General features: G+C 38.2%; 1 protein-coding gene across 12 annotated transcripts in view; it reads left to right on the forward strand.

The window, feature by feature from the left end:
• The window catches only part of Ctnna3 (catenin alpha 3), a 1512724-nt gene that overhangs the window by 1350483 nt on the left and 145837 nt on the right, over positions 1-16404 (forward strand). For 11 of the 12 annotated variants that reach the window (XM_031347506.1, XM_031347502.1, XM_031347503.1 and 8 more), the window contains one exon: positions 7040-7132. In XM_031347506.1, coding sequence (XP_031203366.1) covers positions 7040-7132 — 93 coding nt within the window. Of the gene's footprint in view, positions 1-7039; positions 7133-11243; positions 11644-16404 lie in introns of those variants that run through there. The other variant, XM_031347507.1, reaches the window with a different exon arrangement.

Here is a 16404-nt window from a genome sequence, read left to right on the forward strand (position 1 = left end):
TATATATATATATATATACATAAATACACATACATGCATGCATACACACATACATGTACAAGTGCCCGTGGAGGCCAGAGGCCACCACAGTATGTCTTCCATATCACTCTCTACTTTATTTTTATGAGGTAGTATTTCCCTGACCTTGGAGCTCGCCAGTTTTACTTGACTGTCTGGATAGGAAATTCATGGATGCCCAGTCTCTGACTCCTCAGTTCTGGATCACAGGGCCATGAACATCTGCTTTAGCCTGGGTGTTACAGGTCCACCTGAGGTTCTCACGCTCACATGGCAAGCACTTTACTGACTGACATGTCTCCCTAGCCCCCTGCAAGCTTTTGTAATGCATTACGCACCTTCTTAAAATTTTCAAGCTTACCATGCAATTGTGATTACCATGTCACTTGGTCCATAAAACAACATTTGAGCCCTGTTTTGAAGTGGGCTTTACTAGCTATATGACCTGAAACTATGATCTACTAAGTATAAGGGTTGGTCTTCCCTCTTGTGATAGCAAAAATTAATACTATGCCAATTGTTAAGATTGACTGAGAAAAGGAATAGAAGATCACTAGGTGCCATTTTGCTGATGAATTGTACATGGAGAGCTAATTAAACATGACTGCTTCATTTTCCTTTTCTCAAGGAGAAGAGATCTGGAGATTTCTACTATTGGAACTTTCCAAAAATATGCTTTCACCCAAACCCCATTATCTTTCATGGTTTCATCTGTCTTTCATGTCTTTATTTAAGCTTCCAGCTGGACTCATCCTGTGACTGTTTTCATGAATTAGGAATGCTCCTCTTAGGGTATGAGCTACATTATAAGCTCATTTGGTGGCTGAATGAGGACAGTAATATTGATGATGTCACTTTCATTTATGACCCTTCTGCTGAGTTCCTCTGTGCTTTTTGTAGCTGTGTTTCATTGATGTCTCCGGAGCTGTCCACTACAATCCTGATAGAGAGACTAAGGTTGTGATTTACATTGTGTTTACATCAGGACCAAAATTCTCAAAAGACCCTTCTAGATTATCCCTTATAATGGAGAAGAAGGAGCTATCAAAGAGTACTTGGGAACTTTGGGAGTAGTTGGGAGTAGAAGAAGGGGACTCAGTCAGGGAACTCACTAGTGTGTTGAAAGTTAAGGATAAAAATTTCAATTTTGGGTCAGAGGTGTGGAGTTTCTCCTCTCTGTGTGTGTACTTCCTTCCCATCTCTGACCTCTTCCTCTTCCTTTATTTTTTTCATCTTTCTCTTCTTGTTGCTCTTTTGTGATCACCAATTTTCTTTTTAAAACTTTAGCTTTACACATTTACGAAGTTTGCAGAGATGAGTGATTAGTCCTAAGGCCATTTATTCCCCTCACTGTGAATGCAAAATGAATAAACAAGACAATGTTAAACAACAATAAAACAGAGCTTCTCAAGAAAGAAATGTATCATCTGTCTGTCTGTCTACGTATCATCTATCCACGTACGTATCTATAATTTTTCTGCTGTATCATCTGTCTGTCTGTCTGTCTACGTATCATCTATCCACGTACGTATCTATAATTTTTCTGCTATATCATCTGTCTGTCTGTATATCATCTATCCATGTACGTATCTATAATTTTTCTGCTGTATCATCTGTCTGTCTGTCTGTCTATGTATCATCTATCCATGTACGTATCTATAATTTTTCTGCTGTATCATCTCTCTGTCTGTCTGTCTATCATCTATCTACATACATATCTATAATTTTTCTGCTCCTGTAGCTTCAAGGCCCCTGCTGCTGCTTCCGGCATGTTTTCAAGTGTCATACCTGGTTATTTTGCTCTCTTTTACCTAAATAAGAACTTCTAAGAAAAGTAAGGACAGTTTATAATTATCAACTGCATCGACAATTCAGTATTTCCTACTTACTGAATAAGATTTCAATACATCATCTTATTTTGTCTCTAGTGTGACCCTGAAGAATTAGGTAGTAAGTTTTCGGTACGACAGGTAAGAAAGTGAAGCTTATTTCCAGTCACTCTGGGGTAAGTTCTGAGAAGAAAAGAATGAAATAAATGTCCTGAGTTCTGATATGAGGAACAACCAGTTAATATCCAGAACCATTAAAAACTCTCTAGACAACTGAGCGCCCTTTGTTTTGTTCAGATTTAGAGTCAGTCCACTTTAAAGAAGGTAATTCATCCCCACCATTCCTTAGAGTCTGATCTAAGGTGAACACGTGGGAAAGCCACTTAAGATCATTAAAATAAATGTCAATTGAAAATCCCCTTCACTGGCTTCATAGGGAAAACAATATATGCAGAATTACATTACATTCTATTTAACGTAGTCCTAATATGAAGGCATAATTATCAAACATGGCTACAGGTGGTTAGTAAGCCATATCCAGGCAGCATCCTATTTGGGGATACTGCAGGAAGAGATACGTAGTGGACTGTTTAGGGTTGTAGTTTGAGAATACATGTGGATCAAATTAGAAGCATCATAAGTTTACACAAATACTTGTGAAAATGTTACAGGAATTAGATGATAGTACAGGAAGAAGAGAACAAGAGAGAAACAACCTTGTTGTATCACAGCTCTGTGTGTAGGTTTAGCCCTTACAACATCTGCAAAATTTAGCTTCATAAGCCCTTTGGGGAGTAGGTAATATTACCGAGATTCTGGTCTGAGAAAAGCAAAGTTGTAAAAGGTTCACAAATTGCACAGGGTCCCTCCTTGGATGGCCAGAATTCAAATTCAGATTTGCATTATTGAAAGTTATTGGGTCATTGTACTCTTCAGCATTACCTTTAGGGTGGGTCAATCTCATGTCACAGACTGCTAGTTGAGTGAAATCTCACAAAGGCTTGTAACTTTCTATACATATGCTAAGATGGTTAGTTTAACTGTCAGCCTGACACAACTTAGAATCTCCTTAGACAAGAGTCTGAATGAGAAATTATCAAACCAAGTTAGCTCATGGGCTTGACTATGGGGGAATCTTTTAAGTGTTCACTGATGTAAGAAGATAACACCCATTGTGGGTCACACTATTATCTAGAAAGACGGTCCTGGACTGCATAAATGAGTAGGAAGTTGGCTGAAAGCAAGCAAGCAAGGATGCATTTATTATATCTCTGCTCTGGACTGAGACTGGGATGTGATGTACCGAGTCTCTGCCTTTACTTCCCCAAAAGAATTGATTGTCTCTTGGAATTCTAAGTCAAACAAATGCTCTCCCCCTCTATGTTGGTATTCATCAGAATATTTTATCACAACAGAAATGAAACTAGAACACATACTAAACCTGTGCTCTAGCACTCAGCTTACCACCAGCCTCCACATTTTTGCCTTTGTAAAATCAGTAGTTAAGAAGAACTATACTTTTGAGAGATTGTTCTATATTGTAACCCACCACCCCAAATCCCCTTCTGTAAAAATGCATCTTATTATTTCCATGGTTGGCCTTCAAACCTGAGAAAGTTAACACATATCCCAGAAAACGACTAAAGAAATATCATTTCTCAGCTTCCACTTTCTTTAAACTGTTACATTATGTATTTAACTTGTTTCACAATGCCTTCCACCACTTGCCTTACAGAACAGGAAATGTCACCAGCAAGCATTTTGAACACTCTCCTACTGATTTTGCTCATGAAGAGAAGAGGTCAATTTTGGTGGCTTTGCAAGAAAAAATATTAGTTCCATGTTACAGAAAAAGAAAGCACAGACGTATGTGGGTGTAATTCATAGAGCTTTGCCTCTTCTAGCAACAGAATTGGTGGTTGAGATTTCTGAAAGCCATCATAGTTTTAGTTAGTTTGCTTTATTTGGATCTTGATTAAACATTGGAATGAATGGCGAGACTATGGTGCACTAAGTGATGAGGTGACCCATATAACAAACAAAAGACCTTTATATTAAACAGATCACAGTGGGGACATCAGAAAGTCATCAATGAAAAGCAACGGGACTCAAGAAAGAGAACTGGCTCTACGGAATATATTCATACATCCACAGATAGAGCCTATGTATGAAGGAAAGGGGAAAATGTGTCTTCTCAAAACTCCTCTGAGAATACACAAAATGGCTAGTAGTGAAATGTGAGGGCTTTGTAGAAGTTATCTACTGTTGAACTTAGGCTATTAATACTTGGGAAGAGAGAATCAATTGCTCCAAGATTGTTGTTACTCATAGCTGTGCAAAGAACCAAATGCTGAGCCTGTTGGAAGTCTAAGTGAACGGAGAATATTTATATCTGCTAGCAGACATGAAATAAATATAAAGAATTATTCAATGAAGCAATAGGGGTGCTCATTGCAAATGGGGGTACTCATTACAAGTATTTGAGAACATAGGCGATGCAAGAAATAATCAATTATCCAGAGCCAATAGTGAAAAAGCAACTGGTACTTTGTTCCAATCAATATATCAGCTAATAATCACTTGTCTCATCTTCAGTCTGGTACCACTGGAAGGAAGGCCATGGACAATCACAGAAATGTCTGAAATACTATATAATAAACAAAGTTTAAGGAAAATCAGAATTGATCTAAGGAGGCCAGTCTTCAGTAGCCATGTCTACAGAAGAGATACAGTATTGAGGCTGTTTTTAACTTCATTTTGAAAAAAAAAAAAAAACTTGTTTGTTTCTGGATTTACTTATTTTTTTGCCAGGGCTCTGTATTAAATATATCAGAGTGCAAAGTTATGTCCATGTAAAATAAAATGAATGTTAATTCTTCGTATTCATTTCAATCTGTATTTGAAGTAATGATAGGAGGTAACTTATTTCTTATTTTCATAAGTGCTGATCCTTACCTCACAGCATATACCATTCAATTCTAAGCTACCCAATTTAAAAATACTGAAGAGCCAAAGTCTGATGAGCCTATGACAAGGGAAGTCAAAGAGATGAGGAGGAAATGCACGTCAGGCATACAGTTCTATCTAGAGGTTTCCTGAGCAAGGGCTGTATCAATTGATACTAGCAAAAAAGAAGAGACAGTGGTTAACTATTGAGAATACTCAGTGTCTCTGTTAGGGCTTTACTGCTGTGAACAGATACCATGACCCAGACAACTCTTATAAGGACAACACTTAAGTGGGGCTGGCTTACAGGTTCAGAGTTTCAGTCCATTATCACCAAGGTGGGAACACGGCAGCATCCCAGCAGGCATAGTGCAGGAGGAGCTAAGAGTTCTACATCTTCATCTGAAGGCTGCTAACAGGATACTTACTTCTAGGCAGCTAGGGTGAGGATCTTAATGCCCATGCCCACAGTGACACACTTATTCCAATAAGGCTACACCTCCTAATAGTGTCAATTCCTGGGCCAAGCATATACAAACTATCACACTCACAGAAATTTAAGTTATGTTATATTTCATGTAAGTTCCTAGAAAATGTAGTTTCTTGATAGTTGTGGTGGCATTTAATGTCCTACTGACCTAATGAAACTTTTCTGACTTATTTACTAATATAAGCACTTTGGTTTAAAGTAGCACTATAATGGCTACTCAGATTTCTTTGCAATGACAGAAAATTCCATTTGAGCTCTACTTTTCCCATTGCTCCAAAACTATTGGAACTAATTCATATACAATAAAGTTATTCATTTTAATGCAAAAATTCAATACTTTAGTATTTTCATATAGACTATAGTGGTCATCATTTATCTGATTCCAGAATTGTCAACATCCCAAAGAAAAGGTCCAAACCCACTTAAGTCATAGTATTTTCTCCTATAAAATAATCAAATTTGTGTCCAATAGATATGTATATTTCAAAAATTTCATTTCATGTTCTATGATCTCTCTCTCTCTCTCTCTCTCTCTCTCTCTCTCTCTCTTTCTCTCTTTCTCTTTCTCTCTCTCTTACTTTTGATAGGATCTCTCATTTTTATTGGATATTTTCTTTATTTAAATTTCAAATGTTATCCCCTTTCCCGGTCTCACCCCCCAAAACCCTGTATCCCATGCCTCCTTTCCCTGCTTCTGTGAGGTTGTTTCTTCACACATTTACCCACTTCCACCTCCCTGCCCTGGCATTCCCCTACACTGGGGCATCAAGGCTTCAAAAGACCAAGGACCTCTCCTTCTATTGATGTCCAGCAAGGCTATCCTCTACTTCATATGCAACTGGAGCCATGGGTCCCTCCATGTATACCCTTTGGTTGGTGGTTTAGTCTCTGGGAGCTCTGGTGTTCTGATTGGTTGATATTGTTGTTCTTCCTGTGGGGTTACAAACCCCTTCAGCTCCTTGGGTCCTTTCTCTAACTCCTCCATTGAGGACCCTGTGCTCAATCCAATGGTTGGCTGTGAGCATCCACCTCTGTGTTTGTCAAGCTCTGGCAGAGCCTCTCAGGAGACAGCTATATCAGGCTCCTGTCAGCATTCACTTCTTGGCATCTACAATTGTGTCTGCATTTGGTGACTGTATATGGGATGGATACCCTGGTGGGCCAGTCTCTGGATAACCTTTCCTTCAGTCTCTGCTCCACACTTTGTCTCCGTATTTCCTTCAGTGAGTATTTTGTTCCATCTTCTAAGAAGGACTGAAGCATTCACACTTTGGTCTTCCTTCTTCTTGAGCTTCATGTGGTCTATGAATTGTATCTTGGGTATTCCCAGCTTTTGGGCTAATATCCACTTATCAGTGAGTGTATACCATGTGTCTTCTTTTGTGATTGGGTTACCTCCCTCAAGATGATATTTTTTAGTTCCATCCATTTGCCTAAGAAATTGGCTCCTTTCATGTAGCACAATATAATCAAGACTCATCTGCAGCACAGCATGGATAGCTACTTGGCTTCTCTTTATGAACAAATCTTACTTTACTGTATTTTATATGCATTCTTCAGTAGAGTTGTTTCTAATTTTTATCTATGATAGTATTGAAGTTTTATATGAATTAATGGCTCTCTTTTGTGTAGCTGGGGTTGGATTTCAAGATCATATGTCAACTCAATGGTCATATTTCTGAGGTCCATCAAGACTCTTCAACGTAGTGGCAGCATTTTTTAGCCTCAGCATCTGTACTTTGTTTTCTTTTCACAGACCCCAGAGGAACTGGAGGATGTTTCTGACCTTGAAGATGACCATGAGGTCCGTAGCCACACCAGCATTCAGACAGAAGGGAAAACTGATCGGGTAAGTCATCTACGGAGGGACAACTCTTGGCTATGGGCAGTCCCCATCAATCCAGGAAGTCTCTCTTGCATGAAATAGTTGGATCTAGATCTCTGACTCTCTGAAACACAAAGAAGAAAGCATCAGACTTTAGGAGTAGCAGGCTAAGAAAGTATTTTCTCTGTCTTGAGAAATCAGCGTGAGGGCTCTAATATGTGGTAGGAAATCATTCTGTACTGCCTCCGATTTTTTATAAGTCATTTGAATATGAAAGTGCAGAGAAAAGAATGCCGGATTTTGAAAATACTGTCTGATAAGGTAGGAAACAAGATCTCCTACTAAGTCACTAATGGGGACATTTTTTTCTTGTCTTCAATATTGTCTTCTGCATCCCCCCTCAAAGTAACACAGAGAGAGAGAGAGAGAGAGAGAGAGAGAGAGAGAGAGAGAGAGGAGGGAGGGAGAAAGAGAGAGAGAGCAAGAGAGAGAGTTGTTTTTCTCTAACTTTTGTGTTAAAAGTAGCCTATGATTCTCTTTCATCTGAGTATATAAATAGCGCTTTTTCACAGGCAGAAAGTATTTGGTTTTACGTGAGGTGGAGCCTTCATGTTGAGATTAGGATTTCTGCTGATTACTTGGCTTTGTTAATTTGCTTAGAGCTAATTCATACCGGGACCTGTCTAGAACACATAATATCTAAGTGTGACTTTCTTCAAATCTAGCTGCTAGCATTGTAAAGATGTGGAGTCAGAATGTGTAAATAAAGAAGAAATGTGTTTTGCTGCTGGTAAACTCTGCTCCAGTAGCTGGTGGCGTATATCTGTGTCACTGGGAACAAGATAGGTCTCAAGGCTGACTAGTCGTTGCTAGAACAAAGTTTAATTAACAAAAAGGAAACATTGGATTTGGATAAACATGACTGTCTCTGCATTCAGGATTGATAGATGTAGACACAGTGAATCCTTGGTTTAGATGCTTCAGATTTCTTCTCCTTAGAAAAGGAGGATTACATCATATGCTTTTCATGTTTCCTTGGTAACTTCAAATAAGATGACATTTATGGGGGTGTTTTATAAGCTTTAAAACTTAATCATGAAAAGGTAAAACTTGTTTTATCTCCATGTTTACTCTATTTATTCAGTGTCCTAGTTACAACCCAGTTAAATGAACCCTGTTGGGTCTTTCATAGGACTGCTTATATTTTTTTAGGATCATTCAGAAATCTCTCTACATTGTGAAATTTCTTCCATCTATATAGAGTTCTATAGCAATCTAGTTTCTCTTTATTGACTCTGTGTGAAAACATCACCACAGCCAGTAACAAGACTGTCCAGTCTGCTAGAAGCAAAATTCTATTTCACCTAATGCACACCTCTGCACCTTTGTTTTCCACTATGTACATTCCAAATGACTCAGATGTTCTCTCCATCTCTCTCTAATCCTTGCCTATAATTTTTTTGTGAAATTCCTTTGGAAAAAATGCATAGTCATTATAAATCACATATTTCTATTTCCACTCCTTTGGGTCTGGGTATTCACATTCCTCAGATTCATTTTTCACTAACACATTCTCTTTCAATTTTTGATTGGAAATTTTTAAGTATACTTTCCAAAGTTCTCAATGGGTCCCCATTGGAGATGATGAGTTTAATTGTCTATATTAATGCATAGCTTGATAAAACTTGTTTGGTCACACTTTTAAATCACTATAATCCTGTTGTACTAATAATTAATATCAATTGGGCATTTCTACCCCAACTTTGATCATTCAGTTCCCAGATAAAAGGCACAAAACCTTTCTATCTATGGTAAGTCTTATAAGTACTAGGGCTTGGCAGACATCCACCCTTGATGCTATTATGTCTACTTTCCTATCAATAGCCCCAAGTTATAACTCCATCTGGACTGCTCTTAACTTCCGTTAGCCAGCCACATGGCCATGTTTTCAAAACTCACCTACCCCATGACATCTTCTCCTCTCTTCATTTTATCTCTCCCTTCTTGTGGCCTTGCTTCAGACCCCAAGCCTAGGAACCAAAACCTTGCCTACCTCTCTTTTGCCCAACTATAGGCTGTAGGCATCTTTATTTAACCAACAGTTATACTTTAAGGAGCAAGTTTGCATAGCATCAATTCGTGTTTGTGAGGATGCCCTCATCCCCAAGAGAACCAGATCTTGTGTCTCAGTATTTAGCACTATAATAAATGGCAAGATACCAAACCTCAACATAATCTATCTCAAACAAGTCTACTCCTTGGTGACTAAGCATTCAAACATATGAGCCTAGGAAGTCCATCCTCATTGAGACCACAACAAATAACTTTTTTGGTAAGTGGAGAAAGTTTTTCCATTCAGACATTCAATTATTATTCATATGAATTATCTTATGACCTAAAGCTGCTAGGATAAATTCTATATTGTACAGAAATGAACAACGAGTACCATGAGCAAAAAACCTAGTGTAGCCTTAAGGGAATAAGAGACAGAAACCAACTCAGAGTAACAAAGCTGTCTTTGTACTGGCATCTCGCTACAATGAAATCTGGGTGTAAACAGTAAAAATAAAACTGTTTTAAATTTACTTATTTCATAATATATACAATATAATTCTAACAACATATTTTAGTGTGTATCTATCTTATAAGTTAATTACAACCTACTTTATCTTTAAATTAGGGTAAGGAAACCAAAAGGAATAGGTTTGTCTTATTCCTATTCCGTCTCTAACAGAAATCACTTGACCAGATCCAAGAAATTATTTTAATAAGTTTCAAAATCTTGGACAGACATTAGATTTCCCCAACACTTTCCTATTTCTTCAAATGGGAGAGTGATAGTGTGCCCCTTATTCTTGTGTCTGAGATCTTATCTTCACATTAGACTCAGAATTTTTGTTTGTTTTTGTGCCCATTATACTGCTCCTTGAAATCCATTTCATGAATACCAACACTTGGAGGAAATACCATTAGATCCATCATGGATTTTTCTGAGACTCATTTAAGTACTTGCACCAGGCACTGTGTTAAATTCATGGTCTCTGAGAGGAAAAACATCTGGATTTCTTTCTGTTCGTTGCACGATGAAGGACTCAACTTTTTTTTTTCCCTTTTTGCTTCTTAAATTATACACACTCTGTTATTTTGGACATGCACTAGAACCAATTTCAGATGCTACTTAGGCATTGAGTGACAGTTATTTATTATCATTTTATTTTCTGTGTTTCACTCCTGGTAGCTTTGGCTCAGCATCATCTGTTATAGCTGTCATCAGCTGCAAATGCCATTGGGTATTGTAAAGGTCTGTAACTAAAAATAATGATTCGGAGTCTGCAGACAATGAGAGACAAATATTAAATGACCAATAGTGCTTGCCTTATGAAGTGGCAATTGGAGAGCCAAGCAAACATGATTATCTTAATATTGAGCACGGGAATTCTCTGGACCAACAGTGTGATTATATCTACTGAACAGGTCCACAGTGGCACAGAAACTTGGTTGTGTAATAGATTTGCAGAAGATTGTTCACAGAGCTTATTGTGTATTCTGTTTGTGCTTTAATCAAACATAATGTAGTATTTTTTTTAAAAAAATATCTTCTAGTTTTTAAATGAATGAGGCAGGAAAATAGACTTCTCTTAAGGCTTACTCCCTAAATTTATGATCATAAAGCCTTTGTGAATCCACCTTTTCTTAAGACTAAGCTATATCCAGGCTAAATTATATTCTTGTATAAGCCTAACAGTTCTGAGTATTAAGTAATATATTGTAGTTCACACAACATCTTATAGTTTGTATCTGGGTCTTTTAAACAAAAGACTTGACATTAGTGTTTATTATTTTTCTCTCCTTAATTTTAGAAAGTAGAGAATGAATTTTGAAGAATTTAAATAGTTTATGGCAATCATATTGATTGTGACAAAATCACAGGTTTTCTGGTCTCATAATTTATAGAACAGCACACTTATGATGTAGATTAAAGCTCTAAAGACTCAGTATAGAATTGAAAGTACAACTGTCCCTTGGGAAAATGATTTATGGAACTAACAATCATGTCATGAAATCATTCCTGCAGGCTTGTTTTTACAAAACCTACTTTAATAACCATACTTAAATTCTTTAACCTCCCTTCTAGCCCACCACCCATCAAAGGCAGTGGAAAGAAAATGTTAATATGGCCAAGGAGAAGGTGGACCTGTTTATAAATAGTTCTTTGGGGTTAATCCAACCTGCATTTTCAAGATATCAGCAGTTTAGTTCACACACATCAACCGTCATAGCTCAACCCACTCACAAACACCGTTTGTGAATCAGGGATGGTAGTCTGACCCAGAAGAAACTGTGAAGCTCTGCCAATCAGCCTGAGTCCAAGGAAGTGGCCAGAAGCCACTGGAATACTACCAGAAGTTATTTGGTGCATTTGTCTCTACAAAGCCATGACAAGTGACGATCAGTGAAGAGTGAGTGGCAAGGCAATTTAATACCACACAGTGTCAGCAGCAAGACCAGTATCAACAGAGCCCAACAAAGGCCAGCAAAGAGTGACAAGGTGAACCAATGCCACAGTGTTGCCTGCTATCTGTTGGGTTATATTTATAACCTTTCCAAACATGACATGTTCTCTCAACTGTCTAGTCTAGCAAAACACCACATGCCCTTTTTCCTAGGCAGCTGCAAGAAAAACTCCACGTGTCTGTCCGTAGCAAAACATCCTCCCATGTGTCTGCTTCAGCCAAAACATCCTCTCATAAAACAGTTTCCAGAAAAATAGTACCTGACCCAACTTATTCTCCAAAGAAACCAGAAATTCCCACTTCGCATTCTTATTTGAATCTTACAAATCTTTAAATATCCCCATGCTAGATCTTCTAACAATTGGAAGATTAGTTTGAAATCCACATTCCTCATCTACCTGGAAATGCCCATTCACTCCAAATTTCCTGTGGTAGCTTACCTCCCCTTGATGAATGGGGCTTTAGGCAAATAGCATTGGACAGCAGGAGATTTTGTGAGGCAATAAACTCCATTCTCTCAGCATGGAACTCACAAGAGAAGAGGTAGTAATGTTGCCTATGACCACTACTGAGCTGACACTTTGTTTCAATAATGGAGAAAGAGGAACTCTAAGTCTCAACTACTCCAAATTATCTTCTGCAATTGGGACAAAGGAGGCAGCTGAGTCTCAGTAAATTGTTTCTGTAAGAGACCAGCTGAGGGAACGTTCCTCAGGCCCTTTTGGGTAACAATTAAATATTTAGAGATGCTTAAATGAAGTGAATTGAAAGGGTGAAGTTATTGAAATGCAAGGAGGAGTGATTCAGCTTCTAGCAATGCCCACAACGAAGAAGTCAAGAGTATGGTATTTAGAGTCACATAACAATAGATTCGAGTCCTTGAAAAAGTTCTATTTCTGATGCTAAGTTTTCACACTTGTACAGTTATGACAGTATCTATTTTATGTGGGCTTTAAGAATAAATTATATATGTGAGAAATTAGTTCACCTCTTGCCACAGAGGATATGTTCTATCAATTTGTATTTTATGTTCTTCTGATATCACAAGACAGCAATACTCTTCCATAATTTCACTTGTTGGGGTTTCATTGACCTTCAGCCTAATACAGTCCATTTTTTTTAAATGGAAATTTCCAGAAATAAACAACTCATAAATTTTAAATTACATGTGCTCACTATTACTCTGTCTTACATGGAGGTAAAACCCATCCATTTGGTGTCTACCATCATCTGATTACCTGTCATGTTGCTATTTCAGTTATTAGGTCAACTTTCTCAGTATTAATATTTCAACACTGTGCTTGAGTAAGTATTATTCCACCTAATAGTGGTCCCAAGTTGCAAGAGTAGCAATTTTGCCATTTTTTAAAATATTTTATTAGATATTTTCTTTATTTACATGTCATATATCTCCTTTCCCAGTTTCCCCTTTGAAAAAAGAATGAAATAATAAAATAAAAATAAAAAAACAAAAACAAACCCCTGTTTCCCTCCTCCCGCTCCTGCTCACCATCCCACCTTTTCCTGCTTACTGGCTCTGCCATTCCCCTACACTGGGGCATAGAACAGGGCCAAGGGCCTCTCCTCCCTTTAATGACCGACTAGGCCATCCTCTGATACATATGCTGCTGGAGCCATTAGTCCCAACATGGGTACTCCTTAGTTGGTGGTTTAGCTCCTGGGAGCTCTGAGGGTACTAGTTAGTTCATATTGTTGTTTGTCCTAAGGGGCTGCAAACCCTTCAGCTCCTTGTGACCTTTCTCTAGTTCCTTCACTGGGGACCCTGTATTCAGTCCAATGGATGGCTGTGAGCCTCTACTTCTGTATTAGTCTGGTACTAGCAATGCTACCAATTTTAAGAGTACATTTCTATAAGTATTCTATTTTGTTACTTGATGAAAATGAATATAATTTATAAATTAGGCATAGGAATAGCTTCTATACATAAAAAACTTGATACCATGTGTAGCCTCAGGCATCCATTGAAACACATCTCCCCTAGCTAAGGAAGTACATGCAGTAAGATGCTTGCTTTCATGGTACTGAACAGTTTGCGATCTTAAATACTCTGCTACCAAAAGTCTTTTGAAGTATTTTGTTTCTGTTTTGCTTTTTGAAAAAGGTAACACATCCTCAAACACTTCAATAGTTTAAAAGGAATTTGGCTTTGATGTGAATCATGAATGATACCAGAACCCATGTGATTATGTAGGGTACATTGGAGCTGAAATAGAGACCAAACAGTTAACTCTTTACCGTAGAGCAAAACAGAGACAAAAATATCCAAGGATGATCAAGTTCTTGTGTTTCTCATTGATGAGCAGAGGCTTGGTCCTGTCAATCTGGGAATTTTTTCTTCTTTGTATTATTGTGATAGCTTGGCAATCCGTATATTCTATCTCTATCAGAGACTTCAACCACATTTGTAAGGTTACATTTTATTTTATTTTCCATCGTTTACTTATTTCTTCACTTTACATCCAGATTACAGTCCCTCTTCTTCTACCATCACAATGTTTCTTCCTTCCTTACCCTCTCTTCTTCACCTCTGAGAAGGGGAATCCCCACCCCTAGCTACCAAATCACTGCAGGGTTAAGTACATTCTCTCGAACTGAAGCCAGACAAGACAGCCCAGCTAGTGGAGCAAGATCCACAGATAGGCAACAGAGTCATGGTAAGCCTCCACTCCAGTTGTTCATGGACCCATCCATGAAGATGAAGCTGAACATCTGCCACATATGTGTGGGAGGTCTAGGTCTAGTTCTGTTGCAAGAATATTATGAAGAAATGGCGAGTTCCCGCACTACACCCAGCTACTCTCTGCCTGCCGTCCTGCCATCTCTGGGCTAGCAGAGCCGCTTGTCTCCTCTCAGCCATTTACCCCTAGCAGCTAGTTGTCACAAATCCCCCTAACCCAGTGAATCAAAGCTCTAGAAGCTTATCTTTAATCAGTCAGTTTATATATCAATAAATTATCAATTCCCAAGATGCCCACACAATAATTTCAGAGCCAACTGATAATGATACAAGCAGCCCGCCAAGGTTAGGCAAGTTATCCCAATTACTCTGCCCTCTTATATTCACAGCTACCAGTGGCTATTTAAAGCCATGCAGAATCTGGATCATCTTCTGCCTGCTCCATCTTCCTTCCTCTCCCTACCTGTCTCCTCCTTCTCCATCTCTGCAACTCTTTGCTCTGCCTCCCTTTTCCCTGTCCAATCATAGGCTTCTGGTTGTATTAATATTTAAAGTGATCGGGCAGAGAAAATTCTGCTGCACAGTCCTTATATGTTCTTTCATTGGTGGCTCAGTCTCTGGAAGACCCCAAGTGTCTAGGTTCATTGACTCTTTTGGTCATCTTCTGGAGTCCTTATTCTATCTGATTTCCTCAAGCCACATTTAAAAAAAAAATGGTAGGGTATTCAGTAACTGTATAACCTTACAAAGATGGTCATAACTTCTAATAGAGGCAGGAAAGTCTCATTTTGGTAATCCCAAACACCTCAAAGTTTCACAGAAACTGAATTCTTACTTCGTTTTTATGATACATACTGGCTATAGGGAAGAGATTGGAAATCATGTCCTAATATTGGCATGCGGGAGACAGTTTTACCAAGTAAACATTTAAAAATTACCCCTTTCTCTATCCATGCCCAAAATGTGCCCAGTGTTTCTTCCCTTCACTTATATGGCTTAAAAGCAAGCAAAGCCTTAAATCAGCCCTGTGCTCCACAATTAAACCAGAACGTGGTGGCTCACAAATGAGGGTTGGTAAAAGGGGACTCGTTCAATAGTACTGAATAAGGACTGAGGCCTTTCTGTGAAGGTATTTGAAGCTGTGATCTCTAATTGCTGGAGCCGTTTCTGTATACATTTTATACTTACATTTCTAATTTCAACCACTGTCAGTTCACCTTTCAGGATGAAGTTCTGACGCTTTTAAATGGGCTTCCAACCCATATAAACTACAGCTCAAAATAAAGGTATTTGTGAGTTTAACCCATACATATTATTCACCCAGGAGAATTTCCTAGCTTGAATGGCCGCTCTGCTCTAAGGAAATATCTCCGAGTCCAGTGGGTCCATATCAGCTCGATAAATAGAAGCAAATTAGAAGAGGAATGAGCACAGTTGCCTAGGTTACTGGACACAACCTCAAAATGTCAACAGCATCAAATGAATTGGAGCATATCAAATCTTAAAATGATTCTTGGTGGGTTTAAAAAAAAAAAAACCCTACCCATGTTCACTGCAAGTTCATGGTGGCGATACAAATAACTACCTCATTATTGCTTGTCTACAGGCAGTTAACTGAATGTCCTCCACTATGGGAGCATTAAGAAAAAACCCAACCACAGATGGGTGGTTTATTGAAAATAAAGAATGGAATGGTTTTTAATAAGCCCCATTTATTATCTGAATATGCTTCTAATAATAAATTTATACTGAATTACCATACAGCATATGAAGAGATGTGACCTCATTACCTTCTTCATGATATAATTTGTCTAGGGTTCTTATGAAAAACAGCACAAGGAGACCTGGCTAAAATTATAGGATATAGCATCTCTTCCAGAGAACACCAGGACCTTCCTGATCATGAATTTCTTTTATTTCATTTCAGTTTCACTTCTGCCAATCACTATGTTTTTTTTTTTTATACATCTTGCGTTTTTTCCTTGGATTTCTTGTTTATGCACAAAGATGTGCATTTGCTGGTGTGCCTACATGTATGTGGATCCTTGGATATGTGTATAGTTGTGGGTATTCATGATGAATGT

This window comes from Mastomys coucha, unplaced genomic scaffold, assembly GCF_008632895.1.
Source record: "Mastomys coucha isolate ucsf_1 unplaced genomic scaffold, UCSF_Mcou_1 pScaffold3, whole genome shotgun sequence".
In the NCBI taxonomy this organism is placed as follows: domain Eukaryota; kingdom Metazoa; phylum Chordata; class Mammalia; order Rodentia; family Muridae; genus Mastomys; species Mastomys coucha.